This window comes from Seriola aureovittata, chromosome 17 (genome assembly GCF_021018895.1).
Source record: "Seriola aureovittata isolate HTS-2021-v1 ecotype China chromosome 17, ASM2101889v1, whole genome shotgun sequence".
Lineage (NCBI taxonomy): Eukaryota > Metazoa > Chordata > Actinopteri > Carangiformes > Carangidae > Seriola > Seriola aureovittata.
In genome coordinates, this window is record NC_079380.1 from 9,356,636 (window position 1) to 9,382,750 (window position 26,115).

Below are 26,115 nucleotides of genomic sequence, written 5' to 3' on the forward strand. Positions count from 1 at the left end.
AGTAACAAAATGCAGTAATAATATATTCAGAAATATATTAATTCTCTTGTCTTTCTTCCTCCATAATTCATTTGAGTCTGTTTCATTATGTCACGTACAAATTAGGTTCATGGTTGGATGACACTTTTCAAAACAAGTATAAACACGCCGGAGCAGCAGACGTATATCTACAGATCTGCGTGAGGAGCCAGGCAGCCAGCTGCTTCTCTTCTTCTTCCTTTTCATCATTGGCTGTCTCCTTTGTCTTCCCCCAAACTCATTTGCAGCCACTGTCTGATTCTATTTCAGGCAGAATTCACCCACAGATTTACAGGTAGACTGATTGTGAAGGAATTTCTTCCTTCAAGTCTTTCCTTTCATTCAATAAGTGTCTACACACAAGGTCAGTCACAGGTCACCATAGCTCTTTGTTTATCTCCGGCCTTACAAGTGTGCGGCTGCTCCACTCCCATCCGCAGTTGCCGTAGTAACCAAAGTTGTAGCAGGTCTAGTAGTGAGTGAAGGAAGATGTGAACATTTGGCATTGAACATGAGGTGCCTTAGATTCCCAAAGACGGATAGTATGTATCATCTTCAGTAGGACAAAAGTCAAGGAAGACATGCAATCATGTTCATGAGCTTGAGCCTGTGGGTTTATATACGCTTCAGATTTGTGATGACATATCCTGTTAGCATCTGTTATTGTTCATCTCCTTGGTGCAAATGAATATTAATAAATAATACATCGAGTGTCTCCTGAAAACTCCTTGATCCAAGATTTCCATCACACTGATAACAAACAGTTCACACACACAAAAAAGTAGAACAGCACAAATTAAACTGCCTTCCTTTTTCTGCATTTTGTTAGTGTTGTGTGTGAAACTTCAAATCCATTATTCCAAAGTGTTTGCAATTGAACAGCACTGGAACAGAGAGTTGTTTTGTAATTCGTTTTGTGTACCTCAGAGATTGGTTTGTTTTTGAATCGAAACTAGGGAGGAAATAATGTTTGATACTGACATAATCCTCTGTTTGTTTCTCAGACTGAAACTCATTTTGCCTTTTGTTTTTGTAATTTAATGTGAAAAATGTATTTTTGGATCATTTACAGTCTTAATCACATTCACATATTACTCATCCTCAGCCTTCTGGGAGTCTGTTGTTGACACAGCTCTTATTAAAACCTGAGATTTCGCTTTCTGTTCAACCAGGCTTCAAATTATTGACATTAAACTTTTCAGTCAGGGTGTGTTCAGCTCGATACGATCTTAATGTTGGCTTGATGTTTTGTGGCTGAGGCTGCACTGAGAATAATCAGATATACAGGGATGGAGGGATGTGTCTCCTCATGCAGTACAGTCATCCTGGCAGCTATAATAACTGCCAGGAGGAGGCGCTTATCTCACATTGTGCAGCAGCATCACTAAGGAACTGAATCACAAAAAAAAAAAAAAAAAGAAGACTGTGAATATGTCCTCTGTTATCAAAACCCGGAGCGTGTGTCTTTTATGATTTAGCTGCCCTGACATTACCACATTGTGGATGACAATGAAGTCCAGTGTGACAGAGCTGAAAATACACCCTGAGAAACCATAATAAAAAGATGAAAAGCAAAGATATGATACAATTCATGCCATTTCCAGCTCAGGTCTGCAATTTGTCAAATAAACAACCTCAGCTGTTAAACTTAGACACTTGGAGTGCTGCTCACTAAATCATGCTGACAATAATGATAGCTACAGTGTCTCCTGAGTGTTTGTTTTATGGGGAGAGGGTCTGTTCTGTTTACTCCACTGACATGTTTATTTACAAGAGAAGAAGACAGATGGGCGGCATGACTAAATCTCTTCGTGATTATAGAGCAAAAACTATGTTATTAGAGTGTGATTATCATAATTATAAAGTCTGCATGCATTTGCTTTGAGGAGCTGTAGCCTTATATTGTGTTTAAGTAACTGGGAAGGTGCCATGTGAGCAACAATTAACCCTGACATGTAATGATGTGTTAACTCATATACACGTGTAAGAAAAGTTGTATAATTAATTTTCCATATACATTCTGTACATACATTTATGTAACCCTATACTTACATTTTATTTGTGAACCATTCATCGAGACTTAAAACGACCATCCAGAGTAACTCCAGTGTGTTATGTAACACAAAGTTCACAGTTCACATAGAGTGAGAAACTTTTTCTATTAAATCTGGCGATGCAACATCCTAGAATTTCTCTGTGATTTTTTGAGGCCACGACAAAGTCAGAAAGTTTTGAATGAAAGATTAATAGTGTTTTCATCTGTAACTGTGCATATCTGACTCTCATAAAGCCCCTAAATGTCTTTTATCTGTTGAAAAGTAAAAATATTCAACAGTGTAGCAAACACTGCGAGCTGAGAAGAGGCAATAAAAAAAAATACTTCCTCCAGGAGGCGTAGAGTTTTACAAACACTGGATTAGCCTCTGGCCAATAGTGATGCTCAGGAGATTATTCAAACAGCATCTAAAAAAAGCTCTCCACTCAACGGCGCACTCACAGAGTGGAAGTGAATAACACTCGGTGTGGAGCTGAGCTGCCTGTTGCATGCCATGACTGGGTTTAACCGGATACTTCTCCTGTTATCTGGTGAGTTGCTCATTTACTCTGTGAAGTGGAGCTCCAACTGGTGATGACATGCAGGAGGCTTGAAAAGTTATTTTGAGGGCACAGAGGGAGTCGGAGCAGGTAACAGCCGGGAGGAGGAACAGCTTGTGTTTACCTATGCCCTGTGATCCAGTGAGAGTCTTATTCTAAGGCAGCAAGTGCAAATACACGACACTGATGTTGCTCTACAACTTTATCTACTGTCTGAAGCTGGTTGAGGTGTGCATGGCATGTGTGTAGCTTTCTGGTATTGAGATTCATGCACCTTTATGGATTTCTTAGATCCTATAGCTAATTAAAAAATGGGGCTTGATTTATATCTCACAATATAAAGCAAGCAAAGCTCTGCAAATGTCCCTGTTATTGTGTCCACTCACTGCATATCAAACTATACATCAGGTGAAACCAAAAAAAAAAAAAATGAAACCCAGAAAACTGCGTCCTGTTTCCAAGGAGAGAGCTTTGTTGTTTATCGCTCTTTGCAGTGGCCGTGGCCTCTGAGGCAGCACACAGGTCCCAGCGCACAAAGAGAGGGTTACTGGAGCTGGCCGGAGCCATCAAATGCAGCACGGGGAGATCTGCCTTGGCCTACATGATGTACGGATGCTACTGTGGACTGGGCGGTCAGGGCTGGCCCAGAGACAAGGCAGACTGGTGAGACAGCAGCTTTAATCACACTCCTCCCCAAACCTGACGGAAGAAAATACTGCACGCCTGATAACAGTTTGTAGCAAAATGTAAACATTTGCTTGACACTTTATATATAGCCCACCTATACATTATATGTTGCCAAAGATGTAATTCATCATGCCATGGTGGTGTTTTAAACCTCCACTCCAGGGATGGGGTGCACCCATGATTCCTTCCTGCTGGATGCCTTCGGTTCTTCTCAGTCTTCCTAAAGATCCTGATGTGTACACACACGTTTCCGTTTGTTAATGAGTGACTGAACCACAAATGCAGTGCGATGGGATGGAAGGAGGGAATGATGGCCAAATCCAACAGGCTCACACGGTCCAATGGTTGCTTCAAAATAGGTCCAAAAATTCCACACCCAAATCCTAATTGCCGTCTCCTTCTTTTTCTTCTTCGCCGCGAGACACTGAACCCCCACAAACCAGTTAACTGCTAACTATCTGTTGAGAAAACTCATGTGGTGATCCTGCCCTGCCTTTAAAATAGCAGTGGTTTGACTCAAACCACAGTGCTGTGAATATACCCACCTACTGCTTTTCTTGACCCTGTGTACTCCAGGCTAGAGCTTTAACTGCTGCAGCCTTCAAAATAAAACATTTATAGTGTTGTTAATTTCTCTGTGTGTAGGTGTTGTCACAGACATGACTGCTGTTATGGAGATGCAGAACATCGTGGATGCCAAACCAAAACCGACCGGTATCAGTGGACTTGTGAGGACAAGACAGCTGAGTGCGGTACAGCATGTTTTTTTTTTAATGCTTTTGTATCTATATGCAACATTTTTGATTTTGTCATTTGGAAAAGAAGGTAGCTGCTGCTTTCTTTTTTTCAGTGGCAGCACACAAAAACGTGATGCTCACTCTGAGTTGATGAAAACAGTAAATGGGCAGCAGATTGGATGGAAAAAACAGGATGTTTACAGCCTGTAGAATCCACAGTCATTTATTATTAGAAATAGCAACAACTTTAATGAGGTTTTCACATAATAGTACCAAAAATAGTTGGTTGTTTGTTATGTTTTTTTTTTTTTTTAATAAAGCAATATAAAAGGTTTTCATAATATTCACAATTACTGTATGTTACCTGTGATTTCCTACTCAGGAGATTTCTCTCGTTTCCATAGAAGCTGTACCAAATGAATCACTAGGAAGCAAAATTAATATAACTAGAGTTACACCATTAGAACAAGTGATCACAACAAATTTCACAGTGTTAATGAGAAAATCATAAAAGCCTAAGTTGTGACTGAAAGAAGACATGTATGTTCTTCATTGCAGATAATTTGAAGGACAAATGTGAGAAGCTGCTGTGCAAGTGTGACAGAGAAGCAGCCAAGTGTTTGAGAAGAGCACCTTTCATCCGAAAATACGCCGTATGGCCAGATTTTCTGTGTGGCTATGAACACCCAATGTGTAATATTTACTGACACAATAAATGCCTCCACATGTCCTGTGTGCCTTTTGTAAATACAAGATGCTGACAGGGAAAACCTGTTTTTAATTCATATCATTATTAGGCTCTTTTAATAAAATTGTGTGAGGAAGTGAAACAGTGTTGTGTTTTCATGTGTTGTTTGAATAAAAGACAAAGCTGCTGTTTAAGAGTTTACAGCAAATTAACACCTGACTTTTGACGAACGTGACCGTCTGGAGAGTCACGAGGATTACAGCTGCAGTGTGGACGCTCAGCAGAGGGTCAAATGTTAATCAGCGAGGGAAAGATCAGATAGCCGCTCCTCCCAGCAGTAGCTTACTGGGATTTGTTGAAACACTACGCAGGGCAGCACCTGCCTAAATACTCTGAAGCTGACTCCTTGTGCTCTGGTAAATGTTCCTGACTACACCTCATTCACGGGGGTTTCAAAAAAAAAAAAAGAAAAAGAAAAAAAAAAGCTTTTGGAAATTTATTGAGCTAATATTGCAAACTGAGGGTTTTTCTGCTTTTCTATTTAAAGTCTGCTGCGGCACAAATGTCCCCCACCCACCTTTTTTAACTCTAAACCAATGTATGAAATGTATGAAATTCTGTTTTATTTCAGTGACGCTGTAGCTTAGCAAATGTTTACTTAGAAAGCCAGTAAACTGATTCAGACCTTAAATGTTGCTGTAAAAAAAATGTGTGTAAAAACAGTGTGCTCCATTTAAGGTTTGGAAAGCATCACAGCATGGGTACAGATTATTGTGCTTGAAAAAAATCCCATTGAGTCTACAGAATAAGTTATAGTCACTGGATTGCTATTAAGTGATCTCATAAACTCTTGTTATGATGACCGGCATGTGAGGAAACCTCTCATGTGCATGATCTCATTGGCTGCTCATATAAAGAGGACTCTGGATATTGCCTGTAGATGGTGCCATATTCACAATCACTAAACTTGAAGCCCGCTGACACTACAGGAGCACAAACATTTAGGGGTGCACATCTCAAAACAATGAGATTACATAAAATCATTGTTTGCATCATTATTCTATAGATTTGTAAGAAAAACAGATTTTATGTTCCTAATAGCGACGTGCTTGTTATTAACTGTGGTTTTATTATTCACATATTTTTATTGGCTTTTTATATTGCAAACACATACAACACAGTCAACAAGGCTGCAAACAGCAGTCACAAAATATATGGAAAATAAAGCAACAATAATAACAACATAAAATGTATATATAAAAAATAAATAAATAAATAAATAAATAAAATTAAATTAAATTAAATTAAATTAAATTAAATTAAATTAAATTAAATTAAATTAAATTAAATAAATAATAATAAAAAAGATAATAATAATAATAATAATAATGATAATAAAAACAATGACAGAAACTAAAATTAAAGCGTTCAATTTTAAACCCGTTACAGAGATTGTGAGTCAGTTATGTAGTAGTCTCAGTGTCCCTAGCTGGGAATTTCAGATTAAAGTAGTTCAAAAACGGCTGCCAGACATTGTAAAACTTCTGGGTTGATCCCCTGATTGAGTGTTTCAGTTTCTCAAGTTTCAAATGTGCCATTACATCCCGAACCAGGTGCCTGTGCGTGGGAGGTCTAACTGATTTCCGGTTACACAAAATAAGGCGCCTGGCTAGTAGGGATGAAAAGGCGATGGCATCCGACTGTGCCCTAGATATCGCCACCTCAGCAGGGGCCACACCGAACAATGCGATTTCAGGAGCAGGGCTTATCTCTTTGTTGCATATATAAGACAATGTGTCAAAAATTGAGGACCAAAACTGTACCAACTTTGGGCATGCCCAAAACATATGATAGAGGGTGGCCAGAGCCTGGGAGCATGGGAGCAGGTCGGATCCACATCTGGATATATCCTGGCCAGTTTACTTTTAGACAAATGGAGTCTTTGGAGCACTTTGAACTGGAGCAAACCATGTCTGATACAAATTGAACTTGAGTGTACTCTCCTAATTGGAGAGTACAGGAATCATCTGAAACTTCAAATCCCAGTTCCTCCTCCCACGCTGCCCTAATATTATTAAGTGAAGGAGAGGCTATCATTTTAATTCTCTCATACAGTCTGCTCACTCCCCCTCTTTGGTCTGGATCTCCACCCAAACACTCATCTATCCGGTCATTTGGTGGGAGTGACGGAAAGGAAGGAAAATGCTTACGAACAAAGCTGCGCACCTGCAGATATCTTAATGGATGTGATCTGGGAATATTGTACTCGCTTACAAGCTGCTCAAAAGACATGAACACACCGTCCTTGAAAAGATCCTTCACCCGTTTCAGACCATTCCTGAACCATAACCTAAAGGCTGTGTCCATGAGTGAGGGCGGGAAGAGTGCATTAGCCAAGATTGGGAGAGAGGACGTAGCTTTCCTATGTTTGAATTGAGTCCTAAATTGAGACCATATTCGTAATGAGGCGCTGTTTACTAAGTGGTAGTGGTGCACATACTAAAGAGGGTAGGGACACAGGATGGGTATTGTTCCATTTCAATCCATACAGGTCCATCCCCCTCATAAAATGCAGAGACCCAGTATGACAATTTATAAATATTAGCCGCCCAATAGTATTGTAGAAAATTTGGTAATGCTAAACCTCCAGCCTCTTTCTGTTTCTCAAGATGCTTATCCGTGGGATGGTCTTATTCCATATAAAGACGGATATGGATTTATCTAACTCTTTAAAAACTTTGGGATAAAAACGGGCACTGTATTAAACAAGACTAAGAACCTGGGCATAATTGTCATTTTAACAGAATTGACTCTGCCGGCAAGCGATATAGGCAGTGCTGACCAACGGACAAGGTCCTGCTTGGCCTTTCTCTAGTGCTGGTTTAAAATATTAACTGTGGTTTTAAATGTCTGATATGCAGCAAATCTTCGGGTTTGGTTTGGATCCGACGCACAGTAAACACTATCACCATCGTGCCTGTAGTGGCAGTAAACAAAGCCCTCCCAGATGTTACTGCTCTGGTGAGCTTTTACACTATAACCCCCGTCCGTGAGTTCACACAGGAAACACAGTGTCTTTGTTGAATGAGTGCGCCGCTCATGAGTGCGGACTGAAGGACTGAAATGGGAGATGATGTTGTGCTGCAGTGTCCAAAGCTCAGGACTGGAAATAAGTATCTGGGTCATGGCCCACAAACACTTGCCTGATTGTGTCCAGCCTTCACAGGGTATGAGCTCTGAAGTTATGGAAGTTAAACACTCACATCCGCCACTTGGCTGACAGAGAAAGTGTACCATACATTTGTTTGTTCTTTTCTACCTCTACCCTCCGCAAATTTCATCTGCTATTAACCTGCTTCTGCAACGCTCTGCTTGTTCCAAAACATGTGGTGTATTTCATTTCAAGTATTTAAGCATCTTATGTAACAGATGTAATAAGAGGGGAAAATGCACATGTCTTGTTTTTGGGTTGCTTAAAATTGAAAATAACTTTTTCATTTTTCTTGCACTGTGGTGTAGAATGAGTCAGTACCGCAGCTGTCTGAGTTCATGAGACCAGAAAACTAAAAATCTGCTTCACAGTTACCATCATCTATCTATTCAGTGTTCCTGATGATGTAACACAGGCTGTACTTTCTTAGGCCAAAAAGAAATATGTCTGTACATATTTTGATCATTAATGTTTCACATTCACAAAAATAACTCTGACAGATCTTCCTGGGTTGGACCGTCTGGTGTAAAATTTTTATCCTGTATTGAACTGATGAAGTGTAAATCTCCGAATGTTTCTTTGCATCACACAGTTTCCATTCCATTTCTGCCCTGGCATCTGTCTCGTGAACTCCTTAAACTCTCTGTGAAAGCTGCCTAAATCCTGGTGCTGCCTGTGAAGGTTGATGAGTCTTTTCCTCAGAGTGGTTTTTCTGAGAGCACACTCCTCTCGTCTGTTCCTGCCGCCTTGAAGCCGTGTTCCAACAGTTCCAGCTCTTGACTTGATCTCTCTTGTCCTACGTACTATCCCCAATTGCCTTCATCATACAGTCTGTGTCCATGTTAGTCTTTGACGTTACCTTTAAAATCTGTCCGCACCTTCATCAGACCGGGCGCTCTGTCTGCCCTTGCTGGCTCGAAGGTTGGGAAAGTTCACTTTGGCTAGACTCTGCACCCAGGGGTGGGGTCAGAGTGGTGGCCAGCGTTGGCACAGGCCTGGACCAGAGCCTCTGCATGAGGTCAGTCAGGGAAAGTCAATTAAATGAAAACAAAGTGACCACAGAGAGACACACACACAGAAACATAACACGATGCAACAACTTAAAAGAGATGCAAAACGCCAACAAAGAGACACAGAACGACTAAGAAGGGAAAATCTACTACAAAGAGAAGTAAAGTGACTGTAAAGACACACAAAACAATCACAAGGCACATAATGAGATGCAAATCTGCCGCAGACACAAAACAACTACAAACAACACGACTGTCTCTTTCAATCTGGATGCCTTGCTCCTATCCAGGAATGGTGGGGCCCTGTTGTAGTTAGCTGGAGTTACAAATAGTAGCTATTTATTGATATTATTTCATTTAAGAAAATAGTTTAATTTTGACTTCTTGCAGCAGTGAAGTGTCACAAGAACACTGGGCTTTTCCATGTGACTTGTTTTTTGTGTGAAAAACACCCGTTACTTTATTTGTCAGTGCCTCAGTGATGACCTTGAGGCTTTCTCTGATCGCAACACGCTTCAGTTAGAAGTGTTTATTTCATTTTATCCCCAGAGATTTAACCATATGATACTCCAGTGGTACAGACACTTGCTGCGGCTGACACGTAAAACCCAGTTAAAAATGACTCCGCTGACCTCATATTAACATGTCAGGAGCAGTGTGGCGCGCCTAAGGAAGTCCTGTGTTTGAAGGAGTGCTGCTTGCCTATCCTACATATGCATGACAGCGCGGTTGTCACAGTGAATGAGCGCACTCTTTAATCCCTGCCGGGTGAGCTTGACAGAACCGGTTCCACGCTAATTGCGTTCTTTAATCAACTGTTTTGCTCCCCAGCCGAGAGCCAGATGGCGCACAATGAAGTCTTGGCTTAAACAGCACATAACATAAACAATAACAAGCGTGTGCAGAACACAGTATGTACATTAGCAGCATTTGATTTTTATGCATTTTTAGACATGCTAGTCCAGAAATATCATGTGTAATTTTATGTTTGATTATACACTATGTAATAGTAAAACTAAACAACAAATAATGAATATAAAGTGGAATACGCTCTTTGGACTGGCTACAATCCTTTGTATTTATTGAATAACAAATCTCCTTTGAGCTCAGAACACTGCTGCCCACACAAAGAAGGGAATCAATGTGTGTTCAGCCCACAGCAGACCTGGACCTGCTGCTAATACACTGCATGTTACAGACTATTTTGTCTTCCTCCTCCTAGTTTACTCTGTCCTCTTCATGTTTTGAGTTTTTTGAAGACTCCTCTCAGGTGGCATTAGATTACAGAAATAACGAAAGTCTTGCGGTTCAATCACAAAGGTAGAAATACCTGTATAAATGCACAATGTACATAGTTTTTAAAGAACTGCACAGATAAATAATGATGACATTTTGTCTATATACAGGTAACCCTAACCTCAGCAGCAGCAGTCTTTAGGGCAGTGCTAGAGGCTGATATACAGTGTTTTGTTTTTTTTACAGTATGGTGCGGGCATCTTCTGTCATTGCCTCATGATTCCACCAGGTGGCTGAATTTACAGGTTTTTATGAGCTGTTCCAGAGAAGGCAGCAGCCAGAGGACGCCCTTAGGTGCTTGGAGACAGGATGGGAAATGTGGAGAATACAGTCAAACAGCATTTGAGAATGAAGATAAAAAATGAACAATCTTATTTTTTTCCCCTTGTAATGACCACATCTGGCCAATTACGTCCGATGTCCAAGGTATACGCTGTATTACTCTCATTCAGACTTTTTTTACCAGCTTGGAGAAGCATGTAATCTATGTTTCTCCAGGCCTGCATCACATGACCACTGTGCTACTGAAATATGGGGGGAAAGGCGGTAAAAGCAAGATCATTAAAATATAAGGAATTACTTACTTAGCACTTACTCTGCTGCTATATCTGGAATTTAAAGAGCAGGTGTGAAAGTCAAAGCTATTTAGAAGGCGGCTGATAATTGCTTTCCTATGCTGGTTGGAGGAAACGCTATGTGACACACTCATTTCCACTAAAGTGAGATGGTATCATCAGGCTTATGTAGGCACAATATATACTGTATACCTTTATAGTATAGACTCTTGGGATAGATAGATAGATAGATAGATAGATAGATAGATAGATAGATAGATAGATAGATAGATAGATAGATAGATAGATAGATAGATAGATAGATAGATAGATACATAGATAGATAGATACATAGATAGATAGATAGATACTTTATTTATCCCCTATCAGATTAAAAAATATTTTACTTTTGTTCTCTCACTAAAAAAACAATGAGTACTTTTGGTCATATCAGTTTCTTGTATAATGGGATCGCAGTTTCTTCATTATTATTGATACTGTTCACAAAAGAAATCATACAGGTTACCATGGAAATAAGCTAATGGCACTACAGTGAGAGCTTCCTTATAGAAGTCAATCACAATGGCCTTGGCTGCATGATGCATATGAGCCATTCTTTAGGGCTCATGTGAAAAATAATCTTGGTCTGTCTGAGCGCAAATTCCTCATAAACAACCTGCCTCACACAACGCTCTACCGCAACATGAAATTATAATTTGCGGTAGCCTGAAAACAGCTCTGCTCGTCCATCAGTCCTTCATGCATTAGATTTGTTTACACAGTCAGAGCTGCTTCTTGTGTCAGAAGAAAAAAAATCCTTTGACATCATCATGAGAAATATACTTACCAGCAGTTTCGCCATCAACTGATTGACACGTCAGTTTACAAGGGGTCACTTCAACAGAGGGAGTGTGATGATACGCTGCAGCATGAGCCAGATATGAATCATTGATGCTGCAACGTGGAGTGTTACCCAGGAAACTGCACTAGTCTGCTAGATCAATGTCAGCTGAGTATGCATAATTATGGTGTGATATGAAAACATATTTTCACGGGAGACTGAATGGAGTTTTGTAAATATAGATAAATAAATAAATATGGAAACAATATTTCATTAAGTTCAATTACATTTACTGAAATCCTGAAATATGCACATAGGTGGGTTCAGCTGAAATCTGCTACAACAAAACATAACCGCTTTGCTTCGAGGAAATATATTTTCAAATTCATTTTTAGAAGATCTCTGCAGGAGCAACAGCAATTTTTAAACACACACTGAGGGTAAATCTGAAACACATTTCTCTTTCTGACTGACATCCCGCTTAAATTAACCTCCATCTGCAGTATCAATTTTGGGCCTATTTCCACCTGATTTTACATACATTTATTTGATTCTTATTAGGAACGTCTTGTGTAATGTACTTTTTACAGTGAACCCACTAAAATATATGTATTAACAACTTTTCATATTTCCCATGTTCTTATTCCTGCACTTCTTGTCCACAAGTGTACCAAACTTAATGTTGATATATAAAAGCACTAGAGCTTTTTTTTTTTTTGGTTTGGGTAACTATGCAACTATTTACAACAGTTTATAACAAATGACATCATCTGCCTAGCATGGCAGCTCTCAGTCTAGTAAAAAATGAGACAGTAGGCCTGTATCTTTTTAGTGTTAAATGACTGTGTCATCATAATGCAGGCCTTTGTGTGAAACATCGACATCTTGTGGAGCTACTGCTGCACCACAGTTCATTTCTTATTTCATCATGGATTAGAAAGGCACAAGTGAGTTAAAATGCATAGGCTGCTTTTCTAATAAAATTAATTGGTAAGAGGAAACTAAATCTCCACAGAAGAAAAAATGGGCAATGTTTCTCTTCTGGAGGTTTATCTTAACAGGACTGATATTATGATGCATATCTGAGACACAGGACTATTTTTCATTCACTTTTTTTTTTTTACACATACATTATACCTGTAGTAGATTGACTGAAATCTTCGAGAAAAGGCACGGACGGGGTTCGAACCCGCGATCTTCGGTTTACGAGACCGACGCCTTACCACTTGGCCACCGCGCCTGCGCTGATCTCGACATCTGGATGCCTCTTGACTAGCTATCGGTCGCTTTAGTAATGCTTATATGCTACCAACGAGAGGGTATGGGACACTAATTTGATGTCTCGCTTATGCTGCCATGACTCGACTTTCTCCCTCCGCGCGCACATGAACCATAGAAGCTGCTGGGTTCAACTACAGGTATAAATGTGTCGTTGTAATCCAGCCACACGGGGGGGCTGTTATCCACTACATGAGAACAATGGTGTCCAGTCTGTTGCCAGTTTCAACAAGCAGAGGTCTCTGCTCTCCTGCTGCTGGTGTTTGCAACAAAGAAGCACAAAGAAGGTGAGATCCTGCAGCCTTGAACGTCCAGCCTTTTCACTCTCTCTGCTTGATAGAAACGTTGATGTTACTACGGCCAAGTTTTCTGCAAACCAAGTGCACGTCCAGTGGAGATCTGATTCAAACAAAAACTAAGGGTGGCGCTACCTGCAAGCTGCCATGATCACATACACAATGCAGAAGTGTAGCATGGGATGGATCATACCACACACCAAGCTATTGAAGCTCGTGAAGGTTATAATGTTGAGTTTTTTGATGAAACTGTTTTTGGAGAGGTGCTAATTCAACTGTGTGACCATTTGTGGAGGATGCAGCCTAGTGTGTGGTGCTGCTGAAAAGTTTATTGCATTATACAGAGAGGCTCACCCTCAGTGATGGTAAAACGTTGGCAATAAAGGAAAATCCACTGAGTCCTTTAAAAAAGCCCCATAATATACTCAGAAAATTTCATTTCAGACAGGCACCAAGGTATTCAAATTTACAAGGCTGAGATTATGGAGAGTGCCCATGATGGGAGAATGAACTCACCTCATTAAAATTCAATATGTCTTGTCTACAAGGCTGATAGAGGAGGAAAAGCCATGGGGGTCGCTGAGGTAATATAACCATTCATTTGTGACATACCTCAGTAATGATGATGGACACAAAACAATGCATATCTTTTCAGAGTTTGGTGAAGGAGACGTTTTGGCCACAACAATGAAAGAGAAAAATGAGGTGGTTTCACTAAAATCTCTAGGAATCTTCATGGGGACCACGAAATACCCAAAAGAAGTGGCAATCTGTGCAGCACCCTGAAGATATTTTGTTCTAAAAATCAGGATTGAACAGACTGAGAGTGAACTTGCATAGCTAATCACTATGAGAACCAGTAGGCTGCTTGTAATTCTTTTCTCAGCAATACAATATGCATGAAGCCAGACTGCAGCTTTTCACTGTCTTTCTTTTCAAAACATCAAAGATGAATACTTGCCTGAGGGGCTTTATTTTTTCTTTTCTTTTTTTTTTGGATCAGATATCCTAGAGGCTGTTTGAAAAATGAATAAGACTCATTTCCATTGGGAATGAGTTAGCAGTGAAAATCACAGATGTGGAGTACTCACCTTGACCTGCTTAGAGCACGTTGTCAGCACATGGACCAAAAGAGAAGCTTCTCTTGGATAAAGCACATAGACAGATGTAATTCAGAGCCTCTTGAAATGTGACAATATTTTGCTCCAAGTCCAGTCTTTCTTTAGTGAAGCACTCCACAACTTAAAATAATAAGTGAGGTAATGTTAATAGCTCATCTTTGTAATGACATTGACCCGTTGTTTTATGTTTTTGCTGACTTGAGGATGGTTAGGGTTATCCAGTTCCATTTTCTACTGTATTTAAGTATATGATTAGTGATGTAACCTTGAACCAATGTGTATGAGGTGTCTGTCAACATTAGACGCTGCTTTTGATTGGTCATCCAAACTTTGGTTACTTTGGGTTGTGTAGTCACATCAGTCCTCTTGAGCCACATCTGTTTTGAGGCTGTGTTTACAGTCTGTGTTGTAGTTTTCATGGCCGTCCTCTTTTGATTGACTGATAATATGGAGCTGCTGGTCTGGTGACTTTTTCATTCATTTTACATTGCAACAATTCTCACTTGGATGAGATCGTTTCAGCTCTTTAATTGGCGTCATCATATTAAGTTTGGCTGATGATTCACTATGGGCCCAGACACCTGGAAGTAATGAGTGAATTAATTCTTCTCTCAAGACAGATTTGTGTGTGTGTTTCGAACAGCAACAGTGTCACATGCTGTTCAAAGAGGTCCATTTATTTAATAGTTATTTACAGGAAGCCACCGTTGGGAACACTTAGTTTCAGTAGAGAGCACCATGCTGCTTTATCAGTTTATGGCATTAAAGGTTTGGGAGTTTGACCTGTTACTGCTATCGTGATGAAACTTTAGCCATAGTTTATACCTTAAGCTTTTCAAAATGTTTTTTATTGAAGAATGTAGAGTATGCTTTTTCTTAAACTTAGCTTTTCCTTTTCTGTTTATAAATCAAAATGAATAAATATCTTCTCCTTTCCAGGAGTAAATGGATGGCAAAGACGAATTTACGCGACTGCTGGAGGATGTGAGAGGAAGACAATCATACTCAAGGTAAAACATGTTGATTGACATGTAAATCAGTGTGTTCATTATCATTGTCATATGAACCATTTACAAAAGCACAAAAAGCTGTATTTGCGCTATATTTCCTTTAGAGAATTAATATTTATTATTTAGGATTTATACTCTCCATGCACCTAATATGAAGCTTTATCGAGCAGGATGTAACTCTTCTAATGTTGTAAAAGCAAGGTTACCATCAATGGCAAAACAGGAAAAGTACCCTTGACTAAATCTATCACACTCTAAATGACTGGAGGTGCTTATGTCTTATTTTATAATTGATTCCTTTTAGCAGCTCTGCTTTTTTTTATTTTATTTCATAAACCCCTGCAACATCATAACCTGAGAGATACACTATGTTCCAGTCACATGGATCTGGGGCATTTTTGTTCATGTGGTGAACACCAAGCAGCTCACTCCCTGAGAGAATAAGAGGTATTACTGTAGAAATCTATTTAATTATTTATTGGTGTATTGCTTTTGAAAAATCATCTTATTTTGCTATGCTTGTGCCTCCCCCGAAGCTGTGAGAATATTTTTTTTTTTTTTTGTGGACAGACTTTTTCCGTATAGAGCTTGGTCTTTTGTTATGTAAACAAGAGTGAGACTCTATAGTAGATTTGCTATGTGTGAATACTGATAACTGACCAGCAAAATGATGCACTGCACAAATCTAGTAAGCTTCCTCTGGCTGCTTTATATTTCTGTTAGCATCTTAGCTTAGCAATGTTAGCTACACATTACTATGTATACTGAGTGTTTTTATTTTTTTAAGACATCCGCAAGGTAATGCTTTTTAATAATCCAGATGTAATTATCTACATGGTACACTGTGAGTTAGTGCCACTTGAATTGAAAATGTCAGTTTTAATAGCGAGACTGAGTAGGAATCTTTATTTTAGATCCATAATGATGAAGTCACTGAGGCTAAGGACACCGCAGAGGAGAATCAGGTCAAGTCTCCATAGTAAAGCGGCGGAATGATTATAAAAGTCTGCATTGCGAGTTTCTACTTTGTGTCAAGGCTTTACTAGTTTTAGTTGACTTCCATATTCATTCAAAAACACTAAATGAAAGAAAAAACATCAGCTGTAATGCAAAGTACTATTGTATGTAACAGCAGTAACAGTGTTAGATGTGTGTGGGATTTGTAAAGCATACTAATACACTATGGTACAGTGTCACAAATATTTTTTAGTTTTATAGTTTTTTTAATAGTTTAAAGTGCAGAACATCATCAACCATCCAAACTAGCCCACCTGAACAGCTCTGTACCTCAGCAGGTACAGTCCAACTGAAATCACTTGTATTACTTTCTGCCTGAGAGATTCAAAGTATTCTGCACTATCATTCAAAGTTGCAGCAATATTTGCCTTAGTTTTATTGCACCTTGTGAGAAAAGATGTCACGGTTCTAATTTGAATTTCAGCAGCAGCTAAAGCCAATTTAGCTTCGGGAGAGGTAGCTTCCTGGAGTGTCTGCTGATTGCAACTGGTCCTGGCTAATTAGTAATCCCCCAGTTTTTGTACGAATTAAACAAACAAGATGCAATGTGTTAATGAGAGTTAGGCAGTAGGTAGGCAGCCATGTTACCTTTGGACAGAACCTAATCTTGTGAGCAAAGGACAGCAAAAGATTACTAGCATAACGTTAGCTTTAGCAAAGAACTTGTGTTATTGAATAACAGTAATTTAGTAAGAGGTAAGAGAATAACACATTATCTTAAACTTACGGATGGATCAGTTTAAGAAAAACGGGAATTTGTATAAAGTCTTGCTACCTCTCCACAGACCAGCCACAGGCTAATATTAAGCCTGAGCTTAACTAAACTCAGGGTTTTCTATGAACTAAAAAAAAATCCTTACTCAAAGCAGCAGTTACAAATATTTGCTGTGATAATGTACAACATACAATGTTGTTCCTGTTGTACATCTGGATAACATATCAGGCATCTTTAGTTTTTTCCATATCATTAAATTATAAGAACTTTTGAAGAGATCATCCCTTTGGCATCTTGCTGTTTTTCTTATGATCTTGCTCCTGCTTGTCTTTGGCAACCTTTTGATTATGTCCGAATATAGTTTTTGATATTTACTCAAATGCATTGTTTGTACAGATCACTGACGTTAAAACGAAGTTAAATTCTGGAAATAAAATGTGCTTAAATGCATCACAATCTAGGAAAATGCAAGTGTCAGCCAACACCGCGGATCTCTGCTGGCGCAGTGTGAGGAGAAAATTGGTCATTGTGAGGAGGGTATGCTGGATCTGACCCTGGCCACAACAAGACATGCAAGTGTGAAATCCAGTTGAAAGGTAAGCAGCTGATAAAGCTACATAACAAAGGCAATATCATCTCTCCCCCTTTCTCCAAAATGTCTTTTCATGCATCTTTCTCCTCCTTTCTTTGCATTCATCTCCTCATTCACTGGGCTGTTTTCACAACTTCATACAGCAGATGTAAGTTTTAACAAAATATCATGTTGTGACGCATTTTATTGAAAAGCCTCTGGGGCTGAAATGTGTAATGTTTAAGAATATAATTTGATTTGGCGCAACACTGCTTAATTTATGTTTCCATTTTTTTCAGTTGCTTAATATGTACAGAGCAATTAGGTGCACATCACTCATGCCTGTTGGGTACGTTACCATAGCTACAATACGATTGTGCAGACAATCATCTGGTCCTTGTTTCCTCCAATAGGGTCGCACGGCTGAAGCTGCAATATAAAGTAAAGATGCTCATCTTTCAGCAACAGACTAGTAAGAATCAGAAACAGGTTCATGAGTATGAAAAAGTATTGCAGAATGGCAGGCAGGGGACTGCGCCCAGTCATGGCGGACCACAGACACAAGATACGACGAGCCACACAGCAGGAGACGAAGGTGAGAGCATCTACCATTTTGAAATTCAACTCCTCTCATTGTTCGTTGAAAGAGTTTGGCGGAACAAAACAGTGACAGTAAACAAGATACGCCTTTACATTCAAGCTTTGAAAGCCAGAAGGGAGCAGGAGGAACAGAAAGGAAGTGTCATGTTAAATGAAATGCATTTGTTGGATGAAAGCAGACAGACAGAGTCTGCTTATACTTATAAATGTATTCGAGGCTGCTCAGGTCACATTTAGTTTCAAATCGTAAGATCAAAGAGTTCCAGCTCAGCTTTGCCTAAAAGGAAGATATTTTTTTTACGATACATATGACAGCACAGCTGCAAAAGGGGGAAAAAAAAATATCTCAAAACAGTTTTTTTTTTGTTTAAATTATCAAAATCTTTCAGAAACGAATTTACGATATTGAAAGTAGTTATACAGATGTGGCCTCAATCAAAGAGAGCTCCATATCCCATCAATCAGAACATCTGAGGAAAAGATGCGTTCAGGGACAATCATGGAAGAGCTTTGAGGCCAGGCTTGTTGAAATCAAAGGCCTGAGAGCTGAAATAATTTTTTTGCGGGCTATCCATATCATTCTGAGAAAAATAAATGTGGTCAGTTAATCTCCGGCTTGGAAAAGGACAACAGCCAATGCAGCATGTTCAAACTGCCCCCCTACTGGGCAGCCCATGAGCCTGTCGATATGGTGGTTTGATGTTGGATGGAAAATAAGAACCCCCCACAACAAACAGAGAGAGGGCTGGAACAGAGAGACTGGAACAGAGAAAGAGAGGGTAGAAAGGGAAGAACCATCGACAGATGGACTCTGTTGTGATTAAAGATGGCGGCAGTCTTTACTGCAGACTACGAAGGACTACACTCGATCCATAGAAAAGCGGTGGGAGTAGTCTGCGATTCAGCACAACAAAACCAAGAAGCACACAGTAAGGTACATCAGCAGGTATGTCTGCCTTTGAATCTCTGTGGATGAAAACTACGGTTACCAGTAACTTTCCTTTGTACTGTTTATCGTTCTATTATGTGTCTAATCGTTTTTCATGTCAGTGCCATACTGGTTTTGCTGTGTCCTCCCTCTCATCAAAACCAAAGCACATCATTTGATTTGACCAGTGAATGTGCATCCCATGGCCAGACTAGTGAAGACCCCGATAGACAGAAAGCTTAAATTAATTTGAATGTCTTCAAGCCGGCATATGTCTGACAATGTACTTTCGCCATTTGGTACGTGGATACGGATGTATGTCTTTGGTATTATGTCACCGTGGGAAATATGGGCCTTTTTAATAAGATTTTTCCCTTCTTGTGGGAATATGGCGCTCTGGGAGCTAGAATATCCAGCAAAATAAACTCTAGTCTGCAAATTGCTCAATCCTCTGTGCCTAATCCAGTCCAAGGCTTGTTAGTCATGATATATTCAGCCAGGACAAAGGACATCAGCAGGACTCCAGAATACATTCTCTGACAGTCTTTTGATATTACTCTTCATTCATCATTTTCACAACTTAAAACAAACATTGAATAGCTTTAATATTTCTGTCACACTTTTATTAAAAACCCGTTATCTAAATAACTTAAATAATCATATCAGTGGTTTTTATTTAGTCGATAAGCCCTATATATGTTTTCCATTTCTAGTTTTGAGGGCTTTGCAAGATGTCTTGTCTTGTTTGTTGTTGCTTTTGTTCTTTTTTAACTTTTAGTGAATTCTTTGAAGACAGCCAATTTAAAAAAAAAAGAAATAGAAATCTCTATTGTGTGGGCTCAGAATGGGAGCATTCATTTAAATGTCTTAATAGGCTTTTGTTCATCAGAGAGTCCTCAGCAGAGATAAGCCTATTTTAGCCAAGGCCTACAAGGGAATCTAAATCCACACTGACAGGTGGAACAAAAGACGACTGAAAGGACTGAATTGGGAAACATCAAGTCGTCCTCTGGTAACACTTAACTGCAGTGGGATGTTCAAGAATTTGAAAGCATTTTAAAACTTGAGAATAATGTTTAAAAGGCAGCTTTGAAATCATTCACACATTTGAGTTCATCCTTCTGTAGGAGCCGTGATTATAACAACTGTTTTGGAAAGCCACAAAATAGTGAATTAGCATTTTTCATTAATCAGAAATCACTATGAATGATGACTGAAAACATGTCTCATAAAATGTCTCATGTCTCACTGAAGGCTTTTATTAAGCGGCTTTTGCATATAGGCTTAGCTGATTTCACAAATAACACTTTCTGCTTCATATAGTCACACCTCAGTGCTGAACAGAGAAACATCTTCCATTGTTCCTCTGTCTGCTGAGCGGCTCCACTGGGCCAGTTGCTTAAGGGCTTCTTGTTTGTAGTTGTTGAAGAAGAGGAGAAAATTTTTCATTCGCTTTCCACACTCAGACGTTTCTAGCTGTTCAAGGGATTCAAATTACCAATCTTCTGGCCACAGGACTTCATTTGATATTATGATACTGGGTAAAAAGGTCTATAAAAGTCTGTTAAATTTTGAATTGTCCATTATGTAAAATTTTATTGGTGCATAGAAAGGAATAATGTACTTAGGAGAATGACCATGAATTATTTGATTACAGCTGTTGCTATACTCTTGTTTTTATAATTATACTTATGTTTACAGTCCTAAAATATTATATACACACACGCTGTATCCGATTTTTACTTGGTAGTCGGGTATGTGTACTCACTGATGTTTCAGAAAAAAGTTATATATGATAATCCTGGCAGATTAGTGGTGTGCCCTGTACAAGATCCACAATATCCTCGGCTAGAGACGGTCAGGGACGTGTATGGATATCATGTCCTCCATGGTTAAGATCATGAGTCGTAGTTTAAGCTGTTGCATCAGTGGAGTTCAGGCGATGCTTGGTAGGCCACGAAAAAAAAAAAGCTTCAGAAGAGATAAAACATTACAGTGTGTATCGATGTATGACATTAATGATGAAACCTTGAACAAGTCAGATGTCTCTCGACACTTTTGATTGGTCATCCAAACTTTGGGTTGTGTAGTCACATCAGTCCTCTTGAGCCACATCTGTTTTGAGGCTGTGTTTACAGTCTGTGTTGTAGTTTTCATGGCCGTCCTCTTTTGATTGACTGAGAATATGGAGCTGCTGGTCTGGTGACTTTTTCATTCATTTTACATTGCAACAAATTCTCACTTGGATGAAATCGTTTCAGCTCTTTAATTGGCTTCATCGTATTAAGTTTGGCTGATGATTCACTATGAGCCCAGACACCTGGAAGTAATGAATGAATTAATTTTTCTCTCAAGGCTCTAAACTGCAAACAGTGGGATTTCATGAATTGTGTCTTATCAGGTGTAAAGTCTAAAGCACTTGTATTAAGTGACATTTGTCTCCACTAGTATGTCTGTTGTATTACTTATAAAACAGAAAATGTCCTCTCATGAAAGTCAGTCATCATGGGTGCTGTTACGGGATATAAGAGGGAAGTATTTTCAATCCATTGAATAGTTATTTACAGGAAGCCACAGTTGGGAAAACTTAGTTTCAGTAGAGGGCACTACGCTGCCTTATCAGTTGCATTAAAGGTTTTTGGAGTTTGACCTTTGTTACCGCTATCATGATGAAACTTTAGCCACACTTTATACAGTAAGCTTTTTAAAATATGTTTTTATTGAAGAATATAGAGTACACTTTTTCTTAAACATAGCAGCAAATAAAATCATACAGTAGTAAGTAGCTTTTCCTCTGCTGTGTATAAAGCAAAGTTAAAAAATATTTCTTCCTTTTCAGGAACAAATGGATGGCAAAGACAAACTATTATGGCGACATTCTGCTTTGGCCAGGCATTTCCATTTCATGGAGAAGACAGTGATGTTACCATTACTGCAGACCAGTGTGTTTAATAACTGCACAATGGGATCCTCAATAAATGGACGTATTGCTGGAGGATGTGTGAGGAAGACAATGAGACTCAAGGTAAAACAGGTTCATTTGCATTTAAATCAGCATGTTCATCATCATCATCATCATCATCATGTTAACCATTAACAAAAGCACAAAATGTGCAGAGTTAGTACATGTACACACAGATGTAGACGCAAGACAGAATATTACAAAGAAGTGAAAAAACCACTAAACTAAAATTCTTTGGTTTGTCTTTAGCGTTCAGTCCCTTTGCTAGTTAAATACAGTAACGCCCTCTTCATCACTTACAGCAATGCAGTTGGTCTATTGATGGTGACACAGTGACACCCAGTTTGACTCTCGAAAATAATTGTTCAGTGAGAAGAATCTCCTGCCAGTGCTGCTTAAATAAGTAATGCACTTAAACGTCTGGGTACCAATTCGGAATTGGTGAAATGTTGTTTGCCCAATGACAATTTGAATGTGACATTGAAGCAAAAACTTTCTTAAAGAAATGTTACCAGACCTGATTTTTTCTTTCTTGAAAATTAAATAGACTTTGCACAGTTTCAATTGACCTCATGTGAAACAATGTTATGGCTTGTATGTTTCACCAGAGTACAGGGTTGTGAATAAGACCGAGAGGCTATGTATCTATCATAAAACAACAGACTGAGTTCATCTGCAAACTGTAAACAGTTTGGCCTCTGGCAAATACTTGGTTCTGAGTCTCTTTTTTCATAGTTAAACTTTTCATGGTTACTTGTAGGGCTGCAACTGACATTCTTTTCATTACCAATGAATCTGTAGATTAATCTGTCGATTAGTCAATCATTTTTTTGACTATAAAATTTTGGCATTCTTTAATAAAAAATGACTCAAAACAATTAATCAATTGTCATGACTAGAAGTCATGGATGATGCTGGGATATGTTTTAGAGGGCCGACACATCTTCAGTTTGAGGTTGTGACACATTGACAAGATTCTGGTGTAAAAAATCCTGACTTTTGACATCCGTGTTGTGAGAACACTGAACCGTTATTGGAAATAACAACGATATTAAAGAATAATATTGATACAGTAGATGGACGGTGAAAATAATTGATGCTCTAAAGAAAAACGGAGTGGTTGAGTGTCAGGATACTTTAATTGTTGCTGCCCAAAATCAATTTTGCCCTGAGGAAGCTGCAGTGTGTTGGGTCTTTTCCATCTTTAATGTTGCTGGCATGAATATTGTAAGCACTGTGTACATTTCACACTTTAACAGGTTTCTAGATTTGAGCAAGCAATTCAGGTGATATGATAAGACAGAGTGTGAAATGTATATTCCTGTTCATTCTGGTGCTCTTAAATGGTTTGGTGTAATTATGTGATCAAATATGTTTATGCTTTTATGATGTTCCATCGGCCTTTCATCTTAGACTCAGTAAAACCGCGTGACTGCTCAGTGATTGCCTGGTATGAAAGCGCAGAAACTGACAACAGCCTGTATTGCTGTGTTTGGTCTACCCCATAGTCTTTGTACTTTAAAGTCATAAAGTAATGACACAGTCAAATGTGTGTAATGGCGCCGGTAAACTGTAGTAAAATGTTCAGTTGAACTGAAACATTGCCGCATTTAATTCCCTGCTTAAAAGCATCAGTGCTAGTTGTTACAACATATAACGGCATATTATTATAGTTCTGTGTAACCACTTTGTGACTTATTCTCAGGAAGAGCCGTCAAAATAAAGATACATTTTTTTTCTAATTTTGCAAGATGGCATGTTTATGGCTGTTTCTAACAGTGTAGTGTTTATACAGTAGAGATATGTCACTGCTTTGTTTGGTTTTCACCATAGATGTATTGGTTTTACTCATAAACATGCCAAAACATGAGCTTGGAAAGATATCATTCAAATGTACTGCTGGCTAGTTGTTCATTTGGTGTTGAAGTAAAATATCATAACTCATAAACTCGGGTATCATGGAGTTTCTCTAATTTTATCACAGGTATTTACTGCCTGTCAGCTGTTGTAGTGAAACTTCCTGGTGGTAAAATTTATCACAAAGGCTGCCTGAAGGCGCGTCTACCAAAGAAAGTACAACTTGTACCATGGTAAGCTGATCAAAGCATCTTCAGTAAAGTAATCAGTGAAGTCATTTAGTGGTATCTTTGGCTGGAATGAAACATGCAGACTTTCTGCCTCCAGAGCACATTGTTGTCCAACCTGCTCTATAAACACTTTTCACCTTGAAATGATGTTGCACTTGCAACAGTCAGATATGCTTTATATGGGGTATTCATATTGTTTGCTAGTGGTGGAAAAAGGACTAAGATCTTTTAAAATAAAAGTAACAATACCACAAAGAAAAATATTGCATTACAAGTAATAGTCCTGCATTCAAAGTCTTACCTAAGTAAAAATTAAACAAATATTGGTGGCAAAATGTACCGAAAGTAACATAAGTAAAAGTACTTGTTATGTAAACATCATTAGAATAATATCACCAGTTCTCTGACATGTAGATGTAAGCAGCATTTATTGTTGTCTTTAATGTTGTCAAGCTGGAGCTGATTTTAACACATTTTACTTTTGAGTAATTCAGGCTATAACAGCAGTGGCTACAGAACAATATTTCTTTGTGAAATGCAGTGGAGTAGAAGTTTAAAGTAGCATAAAATGGACAGTCAAACAAAGTACAAGTACCTCAAAACTGTACTTGAGTAGAGAATGGTAAATGTATTAGGTGACATCCCATCACTGTTATTTACACTGTAAATGTAAATGTAAGCTATGATCACAGCTTTTCCATTACAGACCTTTAAATGAAAGGAGTACTCCACCAATTTTACATGTGTTACACATAAATCCAGTACCTGTTATGATGAATACTACTTAATATGTAAAAAAAAAAAAAAAAAAAAAAAAAAAAAAACTTGTTTAAGACAATACATTTATAATAAAAATCCTGCATCACAAACTGGGGAAAGGCTTTTTAAAGACATGAAGATTTCCCAGGCTGATAAAGTCTAATGAAAGATGTTAAAGAGTTGTATTATGGGAAATGTAGGATAAATCATCCCTGGAACTTGATCCATACTATGGATTTTGAAAAAAATCAGGGGTCAGCCTCTGCTGTATCAATTTTGTCCTGTAAGTTAATGGAAACACAATACTAAATAGCTGGAGTATTCCTTTAATCTTATGTGGGTTGTAAATCAGACATGATCAATAACCTAATTTGCATTAGCACACCCATCTTTATCATTTATACACAGCGTCTTCACCCAATTGAGATTAATGGATTGAATTAGGTTTTTTTTTGGTTGTGATATATCATGTATGAGTTTGAATGCTGACCATATATGTCTGTGGATTGTAAATTCAAAAAGCATGTAAGGGAATGGCAAGCTATTTTTCAAGATATTCATTTTAATACTTAAGAGACAGGGACAAGAAAAAAAAAAAAATCAGTGTACCAAATGTACCAAACCTAAACACTGGTAATTTGTGTAGTGAACGGGCGAGGCGCTGTGCCTGCCTCATCTGCTGTGTAGCCTGAGCTCCGCACAGACAGTGAGAGACAGCCATGGAAAGGTGGAGAGCGGACTGTTTTCTTTGTTATTTTTAAAGTCTTGCAGTTCGCAACTATGACACTGTTCGCCGTGACTTGTGCCGGTCCAAATGCCCGATGCACTCGAAAGCAGCAAGAAGATTTTCACCGGTTAAGTATATGTCACTTTTTTTCCACCTCCTCCCCTCAGCTCAGAGATTGGGATTGCGGTAGTCGGGAGATATGTGCCATCGCTTTGCTGGTTCTAAGTCTATTCGGAAATTGATGTGGGATTCCCTCTGTGTCCTCTGACGGTAGGGGAGAGGTTTGCGGTCGTCATGTTATTCGCTTAGTTTAGCGGTAGTTAGCGGATACGGCACAGATACTGAAAAAGGTGACTAGTGTGACAAAGTTGTGCACTTGTCGGTCAGCTACAGAAAGGCCTCTCTCT

General features: G+C 38.8%; 2 protein-coding genes and 1 non-coding gene across 6 annotated transcripts in view; 2 read left to right on the forward strand and 1 right to left on the reverse strand.

Moving 5' to 3' along the window:
• Window positions 1-2,476: 2,476 nt before the first annotated feature.
• pla2g10 (phospholipase A2 group X) lies at window positions 2,477-5,050 on the forward strand. The gene is made up of 4 exons (XM_056402037.1): window positions 2,477-2,604; window positions 3,108-3,276; window positions 3,946-4,052; window positions 4,596-5,050. Exons 1-4 carry the CDS (start codon window positions 2,568-2,570, stop codon window positions 4,742-4,744), a joined length of 462 nt encoding a protein of 153 aa, XP_056258012.1. The 5' UTR covers window positions 2,477-2,567; the 3' UTR covers window positions 4,745-5,050.
• A 7,755-nt stretch (window positions 5,051-12,805) lies between these two features.
• On the reverse strand, window positions 12,806-12,877 carry trnat-cgu (transfer RNA threonine (anticodon CGU)). Its single transcript has one exon. It is a non-coding gene; the product is annotated as a tRNA-Thr (tRNA).
• A 5,216-nt stretch (window positions 12,878-18,093) lies between these two features.
• axin1 (axin 1) overlaps window positions 18,094-26,115 on the forward strand; it is a 34,188-nt gene continuing 26,166 nt past the window's right edge. The window contains exons 1-2 of one of the 4 annotated variants that reach the window (XM_056401780.1): window positions 18,094-18,240; window positions 22,013-22,198. The gene's annotated coding sequence lies outside the window, so the exon portion shown is untranslated. Of the gene's footprint in view, window positions 19,192-22,012; window positions 22,199-24,145; window positions 25,836-26,115 lie in introns of those variants that run through there. The other 3 variants (XM_056401779.1, XM_056401782.1, XM_056401778.1) reach the window with 3 other exon arrangements.